Here is a 24,458-nt window from a genome sequence, read left to right as displayed (position 1 = left end):
GTTTGAGCCCCATATTGGGCAAGAGAGTCCTGCATTGCAGAGGATTGGAATAAATGACCCTTGGGGTACCTTCCAACTCTACAATTCTGTAATCCCAAAATGTAGTTACACATCCAGAAATCAACTTACAGTGTTCAACTTCTGAGACAATGCAAAGGAGTAGCACAGTCATTAAATTTTATTATCGTGTTTTGTCCATTCTGCTTTTATGCAGTAAGTTATATTAAAATCATGTTTTGTTATGTTAAAAGAATTACTGATTCTTCATCCCAGGAGTATTTCCACTCTACCAACACCCTGCTTTGCCACAAATCACAATTCCTGCATGTTTTTCTACATATCAGCTGCACAGTGCAAACCCTTTGAATTGGTGGTAGCCCAGAAATAGCTGGCAAGAATAATCATCTATTAAAAACACACTGCACTCTCAAACTTTGGTGTCAACAATTCAATTCAAAGTACCAAAGAGTGAACCAAGAATTCAATTTAATACATTGTTAGGTAAGAGTCTCAAACAGGAAAACAGTTGACATTTCAAAAAAAAAAATTGCAACTGAACTTTTACTTTTACCCTTTAATTCCCTGCTCACAAGTAACTGTGAAACATACGACTTTATGACAGAAGTGCATAAAGCATTTGTTAATTAAGTGTGCTTTCTCATAAGGAAACTATACATCATCCAATTTGATGGCAGTATAATTCTATACAGCATCAGTTATTTACACACTATAAAGTCTGAAACATACATATGTAAGAGTCAGGTGTACCAGATCAAGGTATACATACATACATAACCCATAGGTGCAGATCAGTTAAGCACAGCAAACTTTCACAACAACTACAGCAAGGGAAGGTCAAGTCACCCATCCTCTTGCGCAGCAGTGCCCTTCCACAAACTTTGAGGCAGCAATAGCTATGTGGGCTAATTTCCAACTTTTGTTTCGAGTTGTACCACTACAGGCTGCACGTATAGGGGCTGTCGTGAGCTGAAAGCACCTCCTTACACAATGTTCCCCCCTCCCCCCACCCCACCAAAGACAAAAAACAAACACACCTTCACAGAGTGAACTAGATCAGTGGTTCCCAATTAGCTAATTACTGAAGACCCCCTATTTTTCAAAATCCAAGCCATGGGAAAATTTGATAACTCTATGGTAGCTACCTCTGCAAGGCAATTTTTTGAACAAAATGTGGAGCAGCCCCTGATAAGCAAACGATTTTAAGTACGCTAAAAAAACAGACGATAAAATTTGTGATATTACCATGCAGAAATTTATTTAAGGGAGAAGCAAGGGATGGAGTTGCAGACCCCCGGGATAGGTTCTGTGGACCCCCAGGGGTCCCTCAACCCCTAATTGGGAACAGTGATTCAATAATCATAAGGTGATGATGGTTTTCTTGCTAACCACAGACAGCCTTTAAGGCTGTCACTTTCTGTTTGGGTAGTGCACTGCAATAGCTTTGAACAGAACACGTGTGCTACTTTTAAATTGCCTACACCCAGCGTTCGAAACTCCCATTATTCGAGGCGTGTTCTGTGACAGGGAAATCATTAGCATGAGCCGTTTCTAAGCTCTGGGCGCAGTACAGCACCTGAGATTTCTGCTTAAAACAGCAGAGTGGAAGGAGAGGAGGACCTTTTTCTGCCTCCCCACTTCCAGCTGCTCTCCGAAGACTGGAGAAGAGGCCCTCTTAAGAATACAGTGGTACCTCGGGTTAAGTACTTAATTCGTTCCGGAGGTCCGTTCTTAACCTGAAACTGTTCTTCACCTGAAGCACCACTTTACCTAATGGGGCCTCCTGCTGCCGCCACGTGATTTCTGTTCTCATTCTGAGGCAAAGTTCTTAACCCAAGGTACTGTTTCTGGGTTAGTGGAGTCTGTAACCTGAAGCGTATGTAACCCAAGGTACCACTGTATTAGGGAGGACCAGACCCTGTGCAAAATCAACGTAACGTTTTAGCTGCTGTTCATTCATTTACAGCTTTGTATTCTTGTTAAGACAATAAAAAAGCACACCGTGGAGCCCATAACCTAGGTTTAAGGTGCCACAGGGCTCCTAGCTTTCCCATCTCGCTCTCAACCCTGGCATTCCAGTTTGCTTCTGAGGTACAGTAATAGAGCTTCACGTCTCGAAGCTGTTCAGACACTCCAATGCCTACGGCGTTCATGGTGGGGGGGGGCGGGACAGGGGTGTGTTAGGGCTAGGCGACCCCGCTTTTCAACATCCCCTTGCAACGTAGTCACGCGTCGCGATTGGGAACCACTGAACTGGATGCAAGGGAGGAAGAAGTCGTCAGGTTTCTGCCCACCAGACACCCCACCCCCCCACCCCGGTGACACTATGGGTCCATTTTTGTAACCCCCGCTTGCAGAGCCTCCACGCGGGCGGGTGCGCATTTATGCACCTCCGCACACGCATATACAGAATGAAGGCGCCCTGAATACACGTGTGCGCGCGCGTTCAGACGTTCCCCACGCTCCCTACTACTCACATGGGCGCCAAGGTCTTGCTGAGCCACGATTTCAGCGCCTCGAAGTTTTCTATGATCATTCTCGCCACCATCCAGAGCCGGACCGAGCCCCGCCTCCTCAGGCAGCGGTGACGAGGGCTTGGCGGCGAGGGCCCCGGGCCTGAGGGGACGTCGAGAGAGAGAGGCCCGAGCCAAGGAAAGGGGTAACGGCAGGCGGCCAAGCAGCCTCCCCGGCCCTGACTCTGAGCCCGGAATGCTTATGCGGACGCGGCCCCAGCTAAAGCCTCTCTCCTTTCTTTCTTATTTCCACCCCCCCCCCTTTTTCCCGCCCCTTCCCTTCCTTTCCTCGTCTTCTTTTCGCGCAAGGAACAACTAAGATGGCGGCGGGGAAGCGTCGCGAGGCTTGCGGAAACCTCGCGAGGGGGCGCAACGCGCGGGGAAAGCGGGAGGCGGGAGAGCGAGCTAGCGCGCAGGCGCACGGCTGGGAGCGGCGTCACTAGCAGGAGGAGGCTGCGCGCGCATCCCCGGCTGGTTTGAAGGGCCGGGATCTTCTTCAAAAGGGGGGGGGGCGTGGCTGGTCGGAAGGGTATGCAATCCCATACAACCTTCAGGCAGCCCTGTAGAGGGAAGTTTTTTAGTGTTTTATTTTTATTATGTTTCTTATATGCTGAAAGCTGCCCAGAGTGGCTGCAGCAACCCAGCTACACAGCTGCAAATAAAACGTTTTAAATGTGTCTTAAAGTGCAATATATAAATGTGATGCTAGATGGCGACAGTAAGCTCTGCAAAATGCAATGTGTTTTTCAAAACTTTTTTTTAAAAAAGCATTTTTACAGCGTTTTTTTATGTGTGTGTAGATTCCACCCCAGTCTTGAGAGGGTGGGGAATAAATACTAAAATTATTATTATTGAATAAGATGTACCTGTTTTCATTGGAGAAATGTTGGAGGGTTTGGAATTTCCGCCCTCTATATAAATGTGCTTGTGTGCCTGGAATGAGCCCTTTCTGCCACAATGTGCTTGCCTTTCCATGTTCTGCAAGACTCTTTTGCGTCTGGCATATGACTATGCTGTGCCTTTGGAACGTATCCTGATGCCTTGTGCTTCTTTTTTCCTCTTGCTCACCCCAGTTACTTGGCAGTAAGTACTGCCAAACCCTGCAGGAATCACTTTCAAGATTCACATCATTGAATTGTTAGGAGCACAATCTTTTCAGTGCTCATCTATGCTTCTTTATTGTTAACTTAAGTAAAGGTAAAGGACCCCTGGACAGTTAAGTCCAGTCAAAGGTGACTATGGGGTTGCGGTCCTCATCTTGCTTTCAGGCCAAGGGAGCCAGTGTTTGTCCACAGACAGCTTTCCATATCATGTGGCCAGCATGACTAAACCACTTCTGGCGCAACGGAACACTGTGACAGAAACTAGAGAGCATGGAAATGCCGTTTACCTTCCCGCCACAGTGGTACCTATTTATCTACTTGCACTGGTGTGCTTTCAAACTGCTAGATAGGCTGGAGCTGGGACAGAGCAACGGTAGCTCACCCTATTGTGCGGATTCGAACCACCGACCTGAGGCTCTGTGGTTTAGACCACAGTGCCACCCGCTTAAATATTGCCTGCTTAAATAATGCCCAAACCAACCTTTAAGTGGCTTACAAAATATAAAGTAAATTGAAATCCATTATTGAAATCCACAGTAAAACAGTACCATAAAAATAATGCAACAGGTTAAAGGGTCAGGAGATCAGAAAAACGCTTGCATAAATCATGGGAGCCCTGGAAATTGCCATTGACCATTGATATATCTAGCTTAATATTATCTCTGGTAACAGGCCACAGATCTTCAGGGTTTCAGTGATGGGTCTCTTCTAGCTTTCCCTGGAGATTAGTGAATTGTACCAGGGACCTTGCCCGTGCAAAGCTCTATCGTTGAGCTTTATGCCCTGGAACACCATGGGGTTAGCTAAGTGTGGCATGAGTAAACATACACAGAATGGCACCTTTAAAATGTATTTCTAATATAGGCCAACTGCCCTTGCTCACTCTGAAATATTTTAAATGGTGTGGCTTTCAATGGCCTCGGTCCAGTATACGTGAAGGAGCGTCTCCACCCCCATCATTCTGCCCGGACACTGAGGTCCAGTGCCAAGGGCATTCTGGCAGTTCCCTCGCTGCAAGAAGCCAGGTTACATGGAACCAGTTAGAGGGCCTTCTCGGTAGTGGCACCTGCCCTGTGGAACGCCCTCCCACCAGATGTCAAAGAGGAAAACAACCACCAGACTTTTAGAAGACATCAGAAAGGTAGCCCGATTTAGTGAAGCTTTTAATGTTTGATAGATTATTGTATTTTAATATTCTGTTGGAAGCCGCCCAGAGTGGGAGGTGTATAAATAAATAAATTATTATTATTATTATTATTATTATTATTATTATTATTATTAGACCCATTTCTGAGCGAGTAGCATACTTCGGACTGCAACAAACGCATCATTCTCAGTTCATGTTCTCGTGTAATTACTTTTAAAAAAGTCGAATTTAATTTGGAGGAAGCACAGCTTCTGGGCTCACAACAACACAAATGCATGACAATTTCAGCTCTGTGCAACTGAGTGGATTGCAAATCTGAATGGTCTACAGTGGTACCCCGCAAGACGAACGCCTCGGAAGACGAAAAACTCGCTAGACGAAGGAGTTTTTCGTTTTCTTAGCCGCTTCGCAAGACGCATTTCCCTATGGGCTTGCTTCGCAAAACTCATAGGGGACCCCTTTTGAACCAAGGGGCGGCAACGGGGAGAAGTGATTCTCCCTGCTGCCCCTTCCCTTGCTTTAAAACAGGTCCGGGGACAGAGGGGAAGGCACGCGCGCCTTCCCCTCTGTCCCCGGAGATTGCGGGGCAGGCAACGGGGAGAAGCAATCTTCTCCCTGCTGCCCCTTGCTTTAAACAGGTCCGGGGACAGAGGGGAAGGCGAGCGGCGCTTCCCCTCTGTCCCCGGACGGTCTCCATAGGAACGCATTGATTGATTTTCAATGCACTCCTATGGGAAACCGTGCTTCGCAAGACAAAAAACTCGCAAGAAGAAAAAACTTGCGGAACGAATTAATTTCGTCTTGCGAGGCACCACTGTATTATGTATCAGATTGGCTGGCAGGTGACCTGTGCTTTTCGGAGGCCAGAGATTTCTAGTGCAATCCTAGGCATGTACAATGGGAATTGCTCCCAGAGAAGTGTAGGATTGTGACTGCAAGGCGCCAACAGTGGACAGCTATCGTAAGGACACATCTCAGCGTCTTCGTTGGCCCTCAAAACAGACTCCGGGGCTAAAATGAAGCCTTGGTTGCATGTAGAAAAGGGCAGTGAAGTTGTAGCTAATTTGCCTGTGTCACAGATTAGTTCAGAGCTTTCCAAATAGTGTCTGGAACTGGTCTGTGACCGAAATAATTTCCAAATAGTGCAACACGTTAGTATGTCGGCTGCAGTCTGTAGGTGTGTCTCACGAATGCTCCTTCCGGGGCTGGAAAGGGGTTAGTTTAACCTCTGGTTTGCTAGTAAATCACTGGTGTTGGGAAAGATGGAGGGCACAAGGAGAAGGGGACGACAGAGGACGAGATGGTTGGACAGTGTTCTCGAAGCTAACAGCATGAGTTTGACCAAACTGGGGGAGGCAGCGGAAGACAGGAGTGCCTGGCATGCTCTGGTCCATGGGGTCACGAAGAGTCGGACACGACTAAATAACTAAACAACAACACTGCATCGCAAAATGATGCAAGTCTTAAAAAAGCATATCAGCAACATGAAAAGTTTGCAAAGCTCTTACTATACCACAAACTCAGCACTCAGTCGCTAAAGTGGACTGGAAACTCTATTCATAAATATTCACTGGGGAAACAGCTATTTTGCCCATTTTTGCCTACCCTAACACTGAATATAGCAGGCTGTGGGGAGTGTATTAAAGTGTATCTCGCCGCCATTAAGTGGGTTTGAATATACCAATATGGAATAACAAACTGTATTAGTGATGTAATTACAAAATGAAGAATTAACTTCATGATTTAGCTGGACTCGGGGCTGGTGGAACAGCAGCACTTGTAACTCTCCATGCTTTATGATAGAACATTTTCATGCTGGATGTAGTGTTGTACAACCGTAGCTGCATTCCTGTTCATGTTTTATGAGATATATGTGGCCTATCACATGTAAAGCATCCTGAGAATGCTAGTCTTGTCTGATGATTCAATAAATCTTGGGTATGAGGGCTCAAGACTGTATGGCATATGCAATTGGTGGCTGCTAATTTAAAAGGAAAGGAAGGGACTGTTTTGAGGATAAAGGTTTTTGGCCTTCTTTATCATTCCCCATTTGGCTATTTCTGTATTCCAAGTGCCTCCAAGCAGCTAACTGCTTCCGTGTTCATGGGAGTATCAATTATGGTCATCAATACTGTATAATAAATATTATAAATAGTTTTGTCCTCCTCCTGAACACAGCAGAAATAGAAACGAATTCCGTCATGTGACTACAGCAGTCAAATGTGAAGCCATTAAAATCCTGTAGCGTGACAAATCCTCTGAGGATTTAAGCCGTAAAATGCTACATACCGCGAATGGACCTGAACTGAGGATCTCAGGCTGAAATTCTCCATGTTCCTGGAATGCATCAATATCCTTAGCAACACGGAGACTCTTGGCTGTTAAACAATTGTTTGTAGAATGGAATGACCGGGCATGGAACTTGGTGACATCGGGATGAGCCTGTCAAGCCCATGGCTGTCGTGCGAAAAATGAGATTTGACACTACGGTCTGTGGGCATGATTTTGTGTGCCCATGAAGTATGGAAATTGACACAAGGGGAATTTCACCATCTGGCGTAGGAAACAGGGAGAATGGATCTCAGGTACTGCATCTTCCCTCATTCAAATAGCTCGTTTTTTTACAGAGGAGGAGAATAGTGCACCCCCGGAGTAAAAACAGCAGGCGTCCGGGGAAAACACTGCAATGTAAGAATATCAGTGTGTTGTACATATACATGGAGTTAGAAAGCAGTTGTCTTTTTGTAAGATGGGAATGTGGGGGGAAATGAACGAGAAAATCCAAATGGAAATCTCAATATTTCAGGTTCAAGACTGGAGGGGAAATGGTTAATTCCAAATATCGGAATGTTGATATTGGCATTCTGGGTAGGGTTTTTTTTTGGGGGGGGTGACCGTCGGAAATCCTGTTCCTAGAAAATGGACCTCCACAGCAATGTTCATATACTTACATAAAATAAGAATGTACACATTTGAACATTTCTAAACTTTTAAAAATGCTTCGGTTTGACAAATTTCACCTCTGCTTCTTGTTGCGAATTAGAGTCGGCAAAAGGAAACTCGACAATGTAAGCCTACTGTCTTCTGTGCTTGCTTCATGCGGACTAGTGTCTTAGTTGGGTGCCATGTTTGGAGGTGGCATGGCTTCCCACAGTTATCTGGCTGGCCACTTTGAAAACAGGATGCTGGGCTTTTGGTCCGATCCGCTGGGCTCATCTCTATGTTCTTGTGCTCCCTGTTCCCTGCCTGTTTCCTTGTTTGTGACACCCTAGCTCTCAAAGTGGCAAGGACACTGCCACCACAATCCTGCGCATGTCCGTTCAGAAGTCCCAGGTAAGTGGTTGGATTGGAGTTACGAATCGGCAAATCCTCCATTCAAATCTTGCCCCTTCCATGAACTCATGAGGTGGCTTTAGGCAAGGGACGGCTTTGCCTCAGTTCTCCGTCAGTACTATGGGCATAATAATACTATTTTGAGTTGGGGGGGGCACACAGGCACCTGGCTCCACCTAACTATTTTTCAGAAGGGTTGAGAACATGAGGCGTCACATGCTCCAAGGAGACCGCAAGGCCTGTCACGGCAGCGGGAAGGTCCGAGGGCCCCCGCTGCAAAGATAATTTTCAATATGGTGAAAAGGAGACTGTTTTCTTGCCACTTAGCCTTGTTTGAATAAGCGGGTATAGTTTCAACCAGGATGGACTTTGGTTTTTCAGTGGCTCCCTGTGCGAACCCAAAATTTGGTGCTCCCTCTCCGCCCCTCTCTCTCTGTTCTGCGCATGCACCATGTCCTAACTGCGACACCCTGGCGTGGAGAAACCAGTCATGCTGCCCTAAATCTGACTCTGTTTCTATACCATAAAAAGGTAAAGGGACCCCTGACCATTAGGTCCAGTTGTGACTGACTCTGGGGTTGCGGCGCTCATCTCGTTTTATTGGCCGAGGGAGCCGGCGTACAGCTTCCGGTCATGTGGCCAGCATGACTAAGGCGCTTCTGGTGAACCAGAGCAGCGCACGGAAACGCCGTTTACCTTCCCGCCAAAGCGGTACCTATTTATCTACTTGCACTTTGACGTGCTTTCGAACTTCTAGGTTGGCAGGACCTAGGACCGAGCAACGGGAGCTCACCCCATTGCGGGGATTCGAACCGCCGACCTTCTGATCGGCAAGTCCTAGGCTCTGTGGTTTAACCCACAGCGCCACCCGTGTCCCGCCTGATGTGCTTACACAGTAGTTAAACACTGTGCTTTTCTTCCAGAAAAAAAGAGTGCCGCTTACTAACCATGATGTTGTTGCAGGAAGCACCACGCTTTTGACCAGTGTTGTTGTTGGTTTTTTTTTTTTAGGGGAAAAAGGGTGCTGGTACTGCTTACCCTTGAATACCTCCAGAAAAAAGTACTGGTTAATTGTCTATTTGTGCCACATTTCAAAGTGCATTTCCTCATTCCTTTTCTAACCCCAAAGTGACCTCTCTGGTTTCCTTTACAAGTGGATTTGTTGGGCTAGAACAATACAGCATTTTAGTTCTCTTTAATTGCACAAACCTGAATTTCTGGTAAGGGATTGATTCCCTGCTGTAAAACAACTGGCAGTCTGTCAGTGACCAGAGTTTATTTTATTTCCTTCTTCTGTGGTCCCACCAGAGGGAGCTCAAACATTGTTTCTTCTTCTGCTTAAGTGGCTGCCCTATATGTTTGCTTTAACAATTCCCATATTTATCCCATAATGATACACAGTTCAGAGGTATGCAAGAAAGGAAAACTCTTCCCAATCTTTTTAAAAACTCTAAATCTTTCCAAATGTGTATGTGATACAGCAACCTTAACAAATACACACGTTTCTCTTTTTAAAAAAAGCATTTCTAATACAGACAGAAAACCGACTCTGCAGCAGGGAAATCAGTACGGCTTCTTTTTTAAATAAATAAAATTGCAAACATCTTTATGAAGGACTTCCTTTTCTCAGACGAATGTACCGTATACAGTTCATTTGGATTCTCTCAGGAATCTTCCAGACAGGACAAGTTCTGTAATCTTAGAAGTGTTTGTTGTGGTGGTAGCTGTACAGAAACAAAGCGCAAGACATCCGTATTTAGATGGAATTGTGATGTTTCTTTCCCACGTCCTTCCCTCCTATATTGTCCTAAGTTTCAGCAGTTCAGTGTACTCCACAAGGGTCAACTTTCTGGCACCCCCAAAGTTTTATATGCAACATTTGCTTCCCTCAGGTACAATCTCTGGATCATTGTGAAATAAGAAACGTACTTGTGATAGATAGTTCTCCTTTCAAGTGGCTCAAATCATCTCAAAATGTTTGCACATGAATTTAAAGAGAAAGATCTTGTAATGCTAATGCTTGTAGCCATTGTCTACAGAATAGGATTTTAGTAAGGCAGTCGCCCAGATTCCACTTGAGGTACTCAAGGCAAAACTTTTGAATAATATAAAGACAGACATAGTACACAGGGTAAAATGGCACTTAATTCATGAATGTCATTCATCAGAGCCGACAACTGAAAAGTTTGCTGTATTGTAAATCTGAAATCAGAACTCCTGCCCTAGGGTGGACTAATATACAGTTCAGCTATATATAGAAATTGCCACCTGACTAAAGGGTTCTGCAGGGAGATGATATTGGCTATAAATACACCAGGATGCATGCAGATTAGAATAATCTTGCAGAGAAGATGCATTGCCATTGCACGCAGCATTGTGAGGTCAAATCTGTCACAAACATTACAATTAAGTACCAAAGCCTATTTAAGCAGCTACTCTGTGGAATTCCATTCAAGATGCAATTTTATTGCTAACTGAAAATGGCAATGCATGCAGAATACAAATAAACTTACCAAAGTTACTGTTTTGCAAAACGTGAACCTTACAAATAAGCTTACCAAAGTTACTAGTTTGCATTGTTTATCTATATATGCCATTTAATCCATTTGGGGCACATTTACAACCTTAACCAAAACGGGTAAGGAGGGAAATTTATTCCCTACATTTACAGTACGATCCCCTTCCAATGGAAACTTCACCTTTAACTATACCGATGTTAAACCAGCGTTTCCTTTAGTGGACACATAACATACATGTATGATCATCATACCTGTGGACATCTTTCCCCTCACATTTTATTTAAAGTTTTCAATTTTACAACAAATACACATTTATTAAAGTAATCTCATTATCCTCGACTTCCCTTCCCCACCTTCCATGGTTCATTAAAGTTTCCCTTATTCGACTGCATATCCAAAATGCTCTTTTACCATTTTATATTCACCTTCAGCCTTATTTCGTTTCTCTGCTCTGATCATTCTAGTCCTGCTAGCGTTTTAAGGTGTTTACAATAATTCTTCATATATTCCACAAATTTCTCCCATTCTTTCTTAAACATCTCCTTCTCTTGGTCTCGAATTCTGCTTGTTAAATCAGCCAGTTCAGCAGATTCCCACAGTTTCATCTGCCATTCCTCTTTTGTTGCAGTTTCTCCTTCCATCCATTTCTAGGCATATAACATCCCTGCTACTGTCGTAGCATACATAAATAAGTTCTTTTGATGTTTTGGAATCTCCTCCCCTATTATTCCTTTAAAAAGGGCTTCTGGCTTCTTCTTAAAAGATACCGTATTTTTCGCCCTATAGGACACACTTTTCCCCCTCCAAAAATGAAGGGGAAATGTGTGTGCATCCTATGGGGCGAATGCAGGCTTTCGCTGAAGCCTGGAGAGCGAGAGGGGTCGGTGCGCCTCTCTCGCTCTCCAGGCTTCGCGGACCTCTCCGCAAGCAGCGGGAGCGCTCCCGCTGCTTGCGGAGAGTTGCCGGCATGCCGAAGCCTGTGCGCGCTGAGATCAGCGCGTCCAGGCTTCGCGGACCTCTCTGCAAGCAGCGGGAGCCAGCGCTGGGCTCCCACGGCTTGCAGAGAGCTGCCTGTTTGGGGGTTGGGGTCGGGGGAAGCTCGGGCCTCCCCCGCCCCCGCCCCGCGCCTGGGGGGGAAATAATTCCCCCCCCCTTTATTTCCCCCCCAAAAAACTAGGTGCGCCTTATGGGATGGTGCGTCCTATAGGGCGAAAAATACGGTACCTTCATCATTTCCCCCCCATTTCATTATATATCATTTCCCAGAAGTCCTTTACTAATTTGCAAGTTCACCACATATGATCCTCCTTTTCCTTTACATTTCTAACAAATACCTGTGGACATCATTTTTAAACATCACTTTAGATGGATTTTGAAATCTTGTCAAATTACGATTTCCTTAACGTGTATATGTACTATTTAACATGCTCATACTTGTATGTATGAAACCAAGGCCTTTTGTGCTAGCTGAATTAAACACCAGTGTTTCCCTAAGCACTTGTCAAATGGATGGATCTGCCTGAAGATGGTAGTTTCATTGCACTATGACATATTTGGTTTTTGTACCTACACATACAGGTGAAACTCAAAAAATTAGAATACTGTGGAAAAGTTCATTTATTTCAGTAATTCAACTTAAAAGGTAATATATGAGATAGACTCATGACATGCAAAGCGAGATATGTCAAGCCTTTATTTGTTATAATTGTGATGTTTATGGTGCACAGCTGATGAAAACCCCAAATTAACTATCTCAGAAAATTAGAATATTAAATGAAATCAGCAAATAGAGCAATATTGGACCTCTGAGAAGTAGAAGCATGCACATGGACTCAGTACTTGGTTTGGGCCCCTTTTGCATCAATTACTGCCTCAATGCGGCATGGCATGGATGCTATCAGCCTGTGGCACTGCTGAGGTGTTATGGAAGACCAGGAAGCTTCAATAGCAGCCTTCAGCTCTTCTGCATTGCTCGGTCTCATGTCTCTCGTCTTTCTCTTGGCAATGCCGCATAGCTTCTCTATGGGGTTCAGGTCAGGCGGGTTTGCTGGCCAATCAAGCAGAGTAATCCCATGTCCATTGAACCAGGTTTTGGTACTTTTGGCAGTGTGGGCAGGTGACAAAGTCCTACTGGAAAATGAAATCAGCATCCCCATAAAGCTCGTCTGCGGAAGGAAGCATGAAGTGCTCCAAAATCTCCTTGTAGACACGGCTACGTTGACCCTGGACTTAATGAAGCACAGTGGACCAACACCAGCTGATGACATGGCTCCCCAAATCTCTTTTCTGATGAGAGCAGCTTTTGCATCTCATTCGGAAACCAAGGACCCAGAGTCTGGAGGAAGAATGGGGAGGCACACAATGCCAAATGCTTGAAGTCCAATGTGAAGTTTCCACAGTCTGTGTTGATTTGGGGAGCCATGTCCTGACCTGAACCCCATAGAGAATCTATGGGGCATTGCCAAGAGAAAGATGAGAGACATGAGACTGAGCGATGTAGAAGAGCTGAAGACTGCTATTGAAGCCCGCCCCACAGTATGCCACTGTATGATGTTCTTGGAATGGGTCAATCCCTGACCGCTGGTCCTGCTTGCTAGGAATGATGGGAGCTGTATTCCAACAGAAGCTGGAGACCCAAGAAACACTGCTCTAGGTCCTATCCTGCTAATGTCATTGAATACAAGCTGGTGCCTTAGGGGCCTCTGGGAAGGTTAGATCCTTGGGGACTCATTTCCAAAACTATTGCAACCATCTGCTGATTTCAAAAAGATACCTCAAACCAGAGAGTATGCAAATCCAGCTTAAGAATTCTGCTGAACTAAGAGTTCACAAGCAATTCTCTTCTTTCCTTATCCGGGAGCTGTTGCTCTCCCAGGAAGAAGGAACACACACAGCGAGCTTCCTGGGGCTCGTCTTGGAATCGTTAATCTTCTTTCTAGATAAACAGCCAGATAACCCAGGTATCTACCGTAATACCTTGATACCTTGAGATATTGGAGTGGTTCCAGAAAATTATGCTGCATCTTTAAAACTATTCGTGATTTTTCTTCATTTTCGCACGCCACCGTTAAAAATACCGTATATCTTCAGCTAGAGACAGGAACATAAGATGCTACCTCATATGAATCAGACAATTGGTTCACATAGGTAAATACTGTCTTGTCTGGTAGGCAGCAATACTCCAGGGCTCCTTCTGACCCCTGTCTAGAGATGCCAGGCATCTTCTGCATATGAAGCAGATGATCTGCCACTGAGCAGTGTCCCCAAGCTTTGCCCCATTGCTCTTCTAGTATAGTGGTCACCAACCTTTTTGGGCCAGTGGGCACATTTCAAATGTTGAGAGAGTGCTGGGGGCACCAGTCACAAAATGGCTGCAGTGGTTTTAGTTTTAGTTTTTTTATTCAAAATTAAAACAAGACATAGTATCCAAAAACATATCATCCTTGTCCCCCCCCCATTTTTCCTCCCTCCCCCCTCCCACACAAAACCCACCTGCCCCCACCCCCCGACTTCCCTCAATTCCAGTCTTTGGTTTCTCTGAGACTGCTGTTTTCTGCATGTTACAAAGTTGCATAGATCCTCAAACTATTTAGCTGATTATCATCAATAAAAAGTTTGTGAATGTTTATTCAAAACCTGCCAAGGAGACCAGTTCGCTTTGTTGCATCTTCAGATACTTTGTAAAGGGTTCCCATTCATCCTTAAAGTTACAATTATCCTTGTCCCATAGCTTATATGTCAGTTTTGCCAGTTCTGCATAGTCCATCAGTTTTTCTTGCCATGATTCTTTAGTTGGGGCTTCTTCAGGCTTCCATCCTTGTGCTACCAGAACTCTTGTGGCCGTTGTCACATACATGAAGATGTTCTTCAGCTTTTTTCGCAGGACTTTCCCTACAATCCCCAACAAAAATGCCTCGTGGTTTTTAACAAATGTTATATGGAACATTTTCTTCAATTCATTGTATATCATTTCCCAAAATTTTTAAATTACATTACAATCCCACCACATATGATAAAATATCCCTTCCTTTTCTTTACACTTTCAACATATATTTGAACTAGTTTTGTACATTTCCCCTAACTGCGCTGGTGTTGTGTACCATCTATACATCATCTTCACGTAGTTCTCCTTCAATAGGGAACAATTTGTAAATTTTAAATCAGTTTTCCATAATTTTTCCCAATCTTCCATCATAATGTTGTGACCGCAAAACAGCTGCAATGGTGAGGGGGCGGCATGGCACAACACAAATTGGCTGCCACAAGGACCATGGCATAACGTTAGAGAGACAGCCACTTTAGACCACTTTAAATGGGGTGTCAGCTATACCCTACTGGCCCTGAATGTGGAGATCAAAAGGTATTGATTTCATACACACTGATGCTGTCGGTGTCTAATCGCAACAGGGAGCATTCCTCAGCACTAGCAAAAATATGCAAGGTTGTGGCCACAACACACTCATTCTCATTTCACAGAAATCACTTAGAGTGGACCTGCACCTTTTGCTCCATAACTTTCAGTGGGGGGGGGGGTTGGCTAAAGGCTTGTTTCTCCCCCTCCTCACTTTTAAAAAATGAAAGTTCAGTCTGGGACACGTGTCCAGCGATACCAGTGGACAGGTTGCCAAGTTGGCAACCCTTGCTTTGGACAGTGGTTTGGGTACTGAACCTAAGACCTCCCACTCAAAGCAATAATTATGCTGCTCTATTAACAAGTTAGACACAATAAGGAAGATTTCATTTTGGCTGCCTTTCGTTTCTTATAGGACATGCCAACACATGCTGATTTTCCATTGTGCAATCAGCATCTATCACGCCCTGAACTACAGTGTAATGCCATTTGGGTTTTCCTTTTTCAGCATCAACAATAGTACCCCACAACAGAGGCATATCAACCTGGCTACAAAATGACTTGTTAGCAAAGGGCATTTGGTACTGAAATTTCTTCCATCCTGGGTTTCATCTCATGAGTTTTCTTCCATCTTTCTCTCAGGTTTGGAATGCATATTTTTTAATCTGAGTCTGCTGTTTCGCTGTTCCTGAAAATTTCCACCAAAGAGGCTTCTTTTCAAAATTATCTCTCACCCCCACCCGACTTTGATTGTCACCACATTCTTCTGAATCTCTCGGTCCATCCCCTCTCCTATTCCCACAGTAAATGTATGGGATGAAGGGGACTAGCAGCCAGGTATGTGCAGATTTGGCACAATCAGTTTCAAAACAGATGCAAGACGTCCGTCACTCATCACAAGAGAAGGAACTGTGTGTGTACTGTAAACAAGGCACAGTGTACAAAGAGCACAAAACCTTCTGTTTGGGGCTAACATGGTGACAAACATCAACAAACAAAACATTAAGCCTAACCCAGATTTTTCTGGGTAAAACTACACCCCAGGTGCACTTTTCACTGCACAATTTTGCACAGAAGTAGACCTATAATGTAGTCCTCCTAAGATATTGTTGCTAGCACACAAGTAAAAAATGGGGCTTGTCCACGCCTACATTTGATGTGCTTTTGATGCTGTTTGCATTCCTATTAATGTGGTGTTGTCCGCATGATGTCTCACTCCAACAGCAGCTATCCTGCTTGTTCCCCCCAGTAAATTTGGATTTCCCCAATCCAGGGATAATTCGATAAGTTTGGAAAAGACGGCTTCCAAGCCACTCCACCCAAGACAGTGGGCACATCACTTTTATCTTGGCGGGTTGAAGAAACACCCATTTTTACGGCTTTCCTTTTCACACACCCCACGTCCCCTTAATGCCCGTTCCGTTTCAGCTTAACCTTAGTGGAAACTGTCATTGATTGTGGAGCTGAAAGACTCCTCTTTTTCAGTTTAGGTGAAAACAGCCTGTGTGGGCTTCGAAGACAGATTTGACTGGTAATCAGATGCCTGCCCAGCTGTCTGCTGTCAACCAAAGAGCTCTGCTAGATCTGAGGGTGTTCAATTTGCCCTTTCATGTAATCCTAGTGTGGGTACACTTGGGAGTGAATATTCTTTCCTTAAGCACTGTTTAGGCTCAAGTGTTATATCAGGCTTCCAGTTTGAAAGCAACCTGTGTCGGGTTTTCAGGGTTTTCAAGTTCTGCTCATCATATTGATCTTTCAAAACAAGTCTTTTTAAACAAATATGCAACTTATGGATGCAATGTTTACTTGCAGGAGAAGTTTCGCTATATTCCTGGCATGCCCATTTAGCTATTGAGAACCACACTTTTCATTTAATGCAATTAACATAATAGTTGACCGGCGGATTGGCTGTTATTTCTTTGTAGTCACTAATATAAAGAAAGGGTGCCATCCTTGCTTAGAAGTAAGTTACATTGAAGTCACTTGCCTATGACTATTGAGTAAGCAGGCAACGGCAGAAGCTTCTGCTTTGGTTTATTGTGTGAATTTTCACCTCCCAGTCTGTTACGTCCTTGGCTAAGTGAGTGTAAAAAAACCTATGCATCTGTTTGTTTTTGTTGTGCAATTCTAGGGTTGCCATATTTCAAGAAGTAAAAACTCCAGAGGTTTTTTTGGACAATCGTCCAAAAAGTTGTTGCGCTTTCTTTTGGCAATCAGCAGATGTTTCTGCTTCCACCAAGGAACAGACAAAATCCTGGACATTTAGTATGAAATTTTAAAAATTCCTCCGAGTGGCCATGTTAGCCTCCGCTCCCAGGACACCACCAGAATTTTCCGGTATATATGGCGATCCTATGCCTTTCACTGCAAGCATCATCCAAGGTCAAAACTGCATGTCATGTCGGCAGCAGAACTTAAATACTGGACATGGAGCTGATCCATTCTCATCCAAAGCAGAAAGAAGGGGTGCGATTTAGTAGGCTGCACAGCTGGAGGGTGACAAACCCTTCCTCTGCTCCTGACATTTCCTCTTGGTGCCCATCCTATCCCCTAACCCTTGTCATCCAGCTAGGTTCAATTTGCTCTTGGAGGCTGACCAGAAGAAAGAAAGAAGGAGAAAGCTCCGTGGAGACAGATTGTAGGGGTAGGGATTGATGGTGCTGCAGGGGACTGCTCAACACCTCCACTTCGGGAACCCTTTGCCTCACCCCTTGGCTCGGCATGTAGCCTTTTTCCCAATTTTTTAAAATTAATTTTCCAAATTTATAACAAACATAAAAGAAAAACATTACAATATAAAACAAACAAACAAACAAACATTTATCCTAACGGTTAAGGGTATCAGGTGGTTGCTCGAGAGCAATCAGGCAAGATGCCTCACTAGTCTGTTCTAAAGCTTTCTTATTGGTGCTAAAAAAACCTTCACCATGCAGAGTGCCACTCTTCCGTGGCTCGCTCATTCACTGGCAGAATCTGAGAGTGGGCGGTCCTTAAACCTTCCCCAGCAGAGTAGTTTCTTGACCCCCAGTCTGCGCCTCCCCTCTCTGCGCGAAAGCCTACTGCGCAAGGAAGGCTTGGGTAACGGGGGACCTCTCTCCTCCCCGCTTTGCTCAGGCAAGGTGTCCTGGCACTGCCTTCCATCCTCCGAGCCCTGCATCTCCTCCCCACTAGAGGCGTGGCTTCCTTCCTCCGCTGAGGAAGTGCTGCTTCCCACGATCTTTGGGGGCTCTCTGTAATCCATCCGCCTTTTCCCTTCTCGCCCCTGAGCCGATGGCAGTTCCCTGACACTAACTGTTAAAATCCCAATTTTGTTATCATTGTTGGGTGACTTCCTCAAATCCTCCTAGCTGAGTTTCCATATAAGTCATTGTAGCAGTTTTCTAATACTTCTTTCAAATGAGATAAACTTAGTCAATTAACATCTTTCTTTCTTTTTATATTATCCTTTATCCATAATGTTATACAATTTAACATATTGAACTCCTAGGCCAATTTGGTACTTGCAAATAATTCTACTTACGTTATCTTAGCATATTTAACTACATAACCCTTAAATTTCATTCATTCTTCTTGGTGTTCCTCCTCTTTCTGTTCACGGATTCTTCCAGTCAGGTCGGCCAGCTCCAGAAAGTCCATCATCTTCATCTGCCATTTCTCCACTGTAGGCATTTCTTGTAGTTTCCAATTTTTGGCTAACAAAATTCTTGCTGCAGTTGTGGCATACAAAAAACAAGCTAACATCTTTCTTGGGCGATTCCAAACCAATTATTCCCAGCATGTAGCCTTTAGACGGACCATTCACTCCTATGTGTAAGAGAATGAAGCATGCCTCTTTTAGGACAGAACTGCTACCTGAGGTTTCCTGCAAGTATTCCTATTAAAAATAAGCAATGCTTTTAAAAACAACTGTGTTTCTAGCAGACTATTACTTCTTCTTCTTTTTAAGGCCTACTGCAAGCCCAGCTGGCTTGTCCATTACTTAGAGATGAGAGGGGCAGGATGCCAGTTTGGAGTCTTCCTTCCTTACCTATCTGATGATATACTGTGGGCCTTCTCGGGTTGTGTTTCAGGATATGGTTTTGCTCATCAGACGCTTATAGCTTGTCTGTCAAGGAAATTTTAACAATTGCTTGGGTACACGGATGTGAGCTCAAGCAGGTCTCTTGTAACATCTATTATTGGAGAGCTGATGTCCAGAGAGCCCAGAGAATCCTGGCAACAAACACAAAGGGGTGGTTATGTTATCCCAACTCTCACTGTAAGGTTTAGTAGCTACATTTATCCATGCCATAATGATGATGATGATATTTTTTAAAATTTATATCCCGCTTATGTTGCTGGGTTTCCCCAGCCACTCTGGGCGGCTTACAACATATATAAAAACACAGCAAAGCATCAAACAGTAAAAAACAAAACATCCTAAAAGAGCAGCAAACAAACCAATAAATCAATAGAAACCAATAGTAACAATAATCGTAACAATAAGAGCAATAATAAAGAGTCTACAGTTATACCCAAATTAAAATAACCGCTATTCCCAACTAAACATTAAATCAACATCAAACCGACAAAAACAAAACAGAGGAACCAAAATTAGAACCGTTTAAAACATTTTAAAACCTTTTAGCCAGTTGCCCCAACCCAAGAGTTGTGGCATCACATTGAGTGTGCAGTCAGTAATGAGGAGCACTTACATGAGTAAGCACGCCTCATTGTTGGTGGTGTTGGTATCAGGGCTGGATTTAGGTTTGATGAGGCCCTAAGATACTGAAGGTAATGGGGCCCTTTATATGTCCAGCTGTCCTTTGTCAGCAACAAATTGTCTTTGTCTTTTGTGTTGAATATATGCTATATGATACCTTATGGACCTAATAGGTATCTAAAGCCATTTGCACATAACCAAAATGTATTTTATCGAAGTAATTGTTGAACTGAAATACAATTAAGAAGAAGTATATTAACAGTGAAATTTTTGGTGGTGCCCAAAGGAGTGGGGCCCTAAGCCCAGGGGTCAGCAACCTTTTTCAGCCGTGGGTCAGTTCACCATCCCTCAGACCCAGTGGCGTAGCGTGGGTTGTCAGCACCCGGGGCAAGGCAAGTAATTTGTGCCCCCTAACCCGTGGATTTGCGCCCCCTAACCCTAACCCCCAGATGTTGCGCCCAGTGCGGCCGCCCCCCCCCTGCACCCCCCATGCTACGCCACTGCTCAGACCATGTGGTGGGCTGGACTATATTTTGAAGAAAGAAATGAATGAATTCCTATGCCCCACAAATAACCCAGAGATGCGTTTTAAATAAAAGGACACATTCTACTCATGTAAAAACACGTTGATTCCTGGACTGTCCATGGGCCGGATTGAGAAGGCGATTGGGCCACATCCAGCCCCCGGGCTTAGGTTGCCTACCCCTGCCCTAAGCTATAGCCTGTTTAGCGTATACATAAATCCGGGACTGGATGATATGCGTAAAACTCAACATAGGCTTGTTATTTACAGTGATGCTTCTGGCACATAGATTGATGAATGCTCCAGGGCCAGTCCAAGGGGAACCCAGTGGTAGAGCATGTTTTGCCTGCAGAAGATCATACAATCATAGAGTTGGAAGGGACCCTGAGGATCAACTAGTCCACCCCCCCCCAGCAGTGCAGAAAGATGCGGCTGTCCCATACAGGGATTGAACTTGCAATCTTGGCACCAGGCTCAATCCCTGGAATCGCCAGATAGGAATCTCAATTCCTGTAGCCAGTACTAGGCTAGATGGACCCACGGTCTGATTCAGTATATGGTGGCTTCCTTTTCGTTCCTGCCAGAGTGAGGTGGCTGTGATGCAGCAAGCGGCTAGGGTCAGCCCCATACCCTCCAGTCATCACCATCCACCTTAGCTAGTAACCCACTGGTGACCGTGCTTGCTTGCTGGTGGCCTGGCCTGGCTGGCTAGCTAGCTAGCTGCCTCCCACTTAATAGCCAGCTTCCTCTTCATATGTCGCAGACAATACTATTCAGAGCTAGAGTATGGTTACCAGATTTTTTTCAATGAATATGGGGACCTTTTTTTTTTTTTTTTTTTTTTTTTTTGAAGCTGAGTAGCAACAGGGAGTCAGTAGTGGGGATGGTGAGGTGAAAGACCCTGGGCGCAAGCACACATGCATATTGTATAAAGCTGCAAAGTCCCTATTTTGCACCCTGTGAAACATAAATGCACAGAGTTTTTTAAAAAACTGGGCAACGGCCACCCACCCACAACTCCCGAGCCTCCCCCAATCAGTCAGAACAAAGGGGGAAGGGGGCAGGAGATCTGTACCACCGGACGTCCCCGGTTCCCCTTCTGGAGTGCCGCTCGCTGCTGTGGCGCCTGCCAATTTGCCTCCCTGAAGTCCCCATATGATGTGTCTTGTGCATAACACATCATATGGGGACTTCCGGCGAGGAAAAATGGCGGGCGCCATGGCAGCAAGCAGCTCCTGAAGCCAGCCAGAGCCAACTGCGCTACCAGGCTGGCTCCAGGGAACAGATTTACAAATCTGGGGACATTCCGGGGACGGAATTTGTCTGGGGACAGATTTGCAAATCCAGGGACTGTCCCCGGAAACCGGGGACGTCTGGTAACCCTAAGCTAGAGAGGCAACCGTCCTGAGCCATGCAGTTCAGCAGTCAGGATGCATGTACCGATGTGCCTTGGCTTATGTGATACAAGCTGGAGCTGCATTCCTTTTGCAACTGCACTCTCCCCTCCTGTGGTAGACAGCAGCTGGTATTCAGAAGAACAGTGTTATGTACTGAATTGAATAGGATCCAAATTCTGATTGGTCCTAGAACAGTAGGATTCAGAATGCAGCAGTCTGATTGGTCCTAGAACAATAGGATCCAGAATGCAGCAGTCTGATTGATCCACAGGAGCCACCTAATCCAACTCCAGGTGGAAGTGAATCCGCAACCTGATTGGACTACAGGAGAATCCTGGAACTAGCCAATCACGTGGGGCCCATTGTGTAAATAATGTATATAAAGCAGACATTTCGTGGGAACTTCCATTCCTCACTAATATGAGCTGATTAAAGAGCATGAAATCCACACTCGACTCCGAGTATATTTCAAACAGTATCCCATTGCCAGTGTTGAGGTAAGATTCAGCTTACTTCCATGTGCCTTCTGCACATGGAACAGAGGGAGAGGAACCAGATCAGGGCAGATTTAGGGCTGTGTGTGTGGTGCCAACCCAATCCAAATAAACTTTACTGGTCTTTTTTAAATTAACTGAGTCAGTTAGCAACTTAAGGGACACGTATGATGGCAACTTTCTCACAAATGTCCCTTAGAACGTATACAGCTTTTTTCCTATGTGTTTCTATATCCAAAACAATAGGATTGCCACTGGATAATACTTAGCAAGTATATATTGAAAAGTGAGCACTTCAAACATAGCATTGTAAGTATTGGGCCTAAATTGAAGGGGTATTGTGATGTCATTGCCATTCTCCACCACAACAGAGATTATTTTCCTCTACCCCCAAAACCTTGCCAATCTGTATTATTTACCTCGAGTGTTCTGACTCAGGTATCACCAAGGCCAGCATCTTAGCATGGTCACGACCAACCAGAGACAATAGCGGTGCCTACGCTCATAAGTAATAACTAAATGAATGTGCTTGGTGGTGGCCTTGAATGAAGCAAATGTGCAGGACAGTGGAGAGGGTGGCAAGAGAACTTTTCTGTTAAAGGGGACCTAACTTAATTTCCCATTACCTCCTACCATGTATAGGCACTTATAAGCGGGGTAGCTGCCTGAATGAATAAAGGCCTCTGTTGCTATGATACTTTTTTCGCCTTATAGAGGTGTAACAAATAACTCCTGCAAAGTGTGATATGGGGAGGGTAAGGTCCTTGTAACGTGGGAGGGAAATGTCTAAATGTAAAGAACTAACAATCATAAACGTTAATGTTTCTGGGTCTGTTAGCAGAGGCAGTAGGAATGAGGGAAACGATAACTCTAATCAGCAGGCTTTCGGAAGAATTCATGCAGCAGTCACAAGCCTTACTCTGCTCTTACAGCCCCCACAGCCCCTCCAAGTGTCCCTATTTTCCAGGGACAGTCCTGGATTCACAGAAGTTTCTGATTTCATCCCAGAATGCCCCACTTTCCCTTAGGATATTCCTATTTTCATCGGAGAAATGTTGGAGGGTTTGGAGTTATTTGACCCCTGAGCCATCTGAAGGCAGCCCTGTATAGGGAAAGATGTTTATTATGTTTTTATATAAGCTGGAAGCCATCCAGAGTGGCTGGGGCAACCCAGTCAGATGGACGGGGAATAAATAATAAAATTGTTGTTGTCGTTATGGAATAGGATGTCCCTATTTTCATCGGAGAAATGTTGGAGGGTATACCCCCATGGCTGTAGGGCATGGAAGAGGAAATTGCAGTCCTGTTAGACAGAAGCTCCCATCATCCTTGATCACTGACAATGCTGTCAGGGTATGATGGGAGCTAGAGGACTACAGGTTTCCTTGTGTCTATCTTAGAGCATGTCCAAAAATGGCATTTTAGTGACCAGGATCCCATATAAAGTTCTGTAATTACCTCAACATGTTGTCCAGCTCCTAAAACTCCTAAAAAACTCCAGCTCCTAAAACCTAAGAGTTTTATATCTATATAACAAGATCCTAGTAATCAGTTGTGCATGGTGTATGTTTATATTTTGCAAAAACAGATTTACTTGGGTTTATGATGCCAACTTTTATCTTTAAAGCTGGAATGCCAAGGTAACTAAGATAAGTTGCAGATCTTGCTGCATACTTTCCCATGATTGCAACCTTGACCCATGGCCAAAGAGACATAACTGTCTGTGAGTCTTGTCCTTCAACATTAAACTACTCCTTCAAGCAGACCACTTGCATGAACAGTTGTTTGCATGGACAAGCTTACTTGAATAATGCTTGCATTGACTCTTGGACTGGAAAGTAGAGTACCCCAATCAAATATCATCAAAACCATTAATTCGTTGGGTGGCCTCAGGCAAGCTAGTTTCAATCCACATCTGCAATATGGGGATCATAATATCAGCCAACCTTACACGGTTGTTGTCCGCAATACTAAAAGAATACATGTGAAATATTGTTAAATGCAAAGGATTATTTCCTCCAAGTATGAAGCCATTGTAAGAAAATACATTTATTAATGATAACTCAGATAGCATAATAATGACTCACATTGCAGTTCCATATTTTATGAAACTATTAAATTTATGAGACTGCCCATGTTGAACCTTTTAGTAAATAGTTGTGTTCGTCCTAAGCATGAGAGTAACTCCATTGCTCCTACTTTGTGAGCACTTGCCACAGTTCCTGCTTAGAGTAATAAAAGTGACAGAAACTGATAAAAAGTTAATACTATCTGCAAAGCCATTAGTGTCATGTTCAGGTATCAGTATCCAGATTATTTTTCCTAGCTGAAGAATTGCGATTCAAATATTATGTTACT

General features: G+C 44.4%; 2 protein-coding genes across 5 annotated transcripts in view; one reads left to right on the top strand and one right to left on the bottom strand.

Moving 5' to 3' along the window:
* Nucleotides 1-7,155, bottom strand: part of RBM26 (RNA binding motif protein 26) — a 53,018-nt gene extending 45,863 nt beyond the window's left edge. The window contains exon 1 of one of the 3 annotated variants that reach the window (XM_081198314.1): nucleotides 7,071-7,155. In XM_081198314.1, coding sequence (XP_081054440.1) covers nucleotides 7,071-7,129 — 59 coding nt within the window. In that variant the 5' untranslated portion in view covers nucleotides 7,130-7,155. Of the gene's footprint in view, nucleotides 1-2,495; nucleotides 2,830-7,070 lie in introns of those variants that run through there. The other 2 variants (XM_081198315.1, XM_081198313.1) reach the window with 2 other exon arrangements.
* A 69-nt stretch (nucleotides 7,156-7,224) lies between these two features.
* Nucleotides 7,225-24,458, top strand: part of NDFIP2 (Nedd4 family interacting protein 2) — a 53,878-nt gene continuing 36,644 nt past the window's right edge. For both annotated transcript variants that reach the window (XM_081198630.1, XM_081198628.1), the window contains exon 1: nucleotides 7,225-7,366. In XM_081198630.1, coding sequence (XP_081054756.1) covers nucleotides 7,304-7,366 — 63 coding nt within the window. In that variant the 5' untranslated portion in view covers nucleotides 7,225-7,303. The remainder of the gene's footprint in view (nucleotides 7,367-24,458) is intronic.

The sequence above is a fragment of the Podarcis bocagei genome (assembly GCF_964188305.1).
Source record: "Podarcis bocagei genome assembly, chromosome: 6".
In the NCBI taxonomy this organism is placed as follows: domain Eukaryota; kingdom Metazoa; phylum Chordata; class Lepidosauria; order Squamata; family Lacertidae; genus Podarcis; species Podarcis bocagei.
Note: the sequence above shows the minus strand (reverse complement) of the source record. Positions and strands in the feature narration are given on the sequence as shown.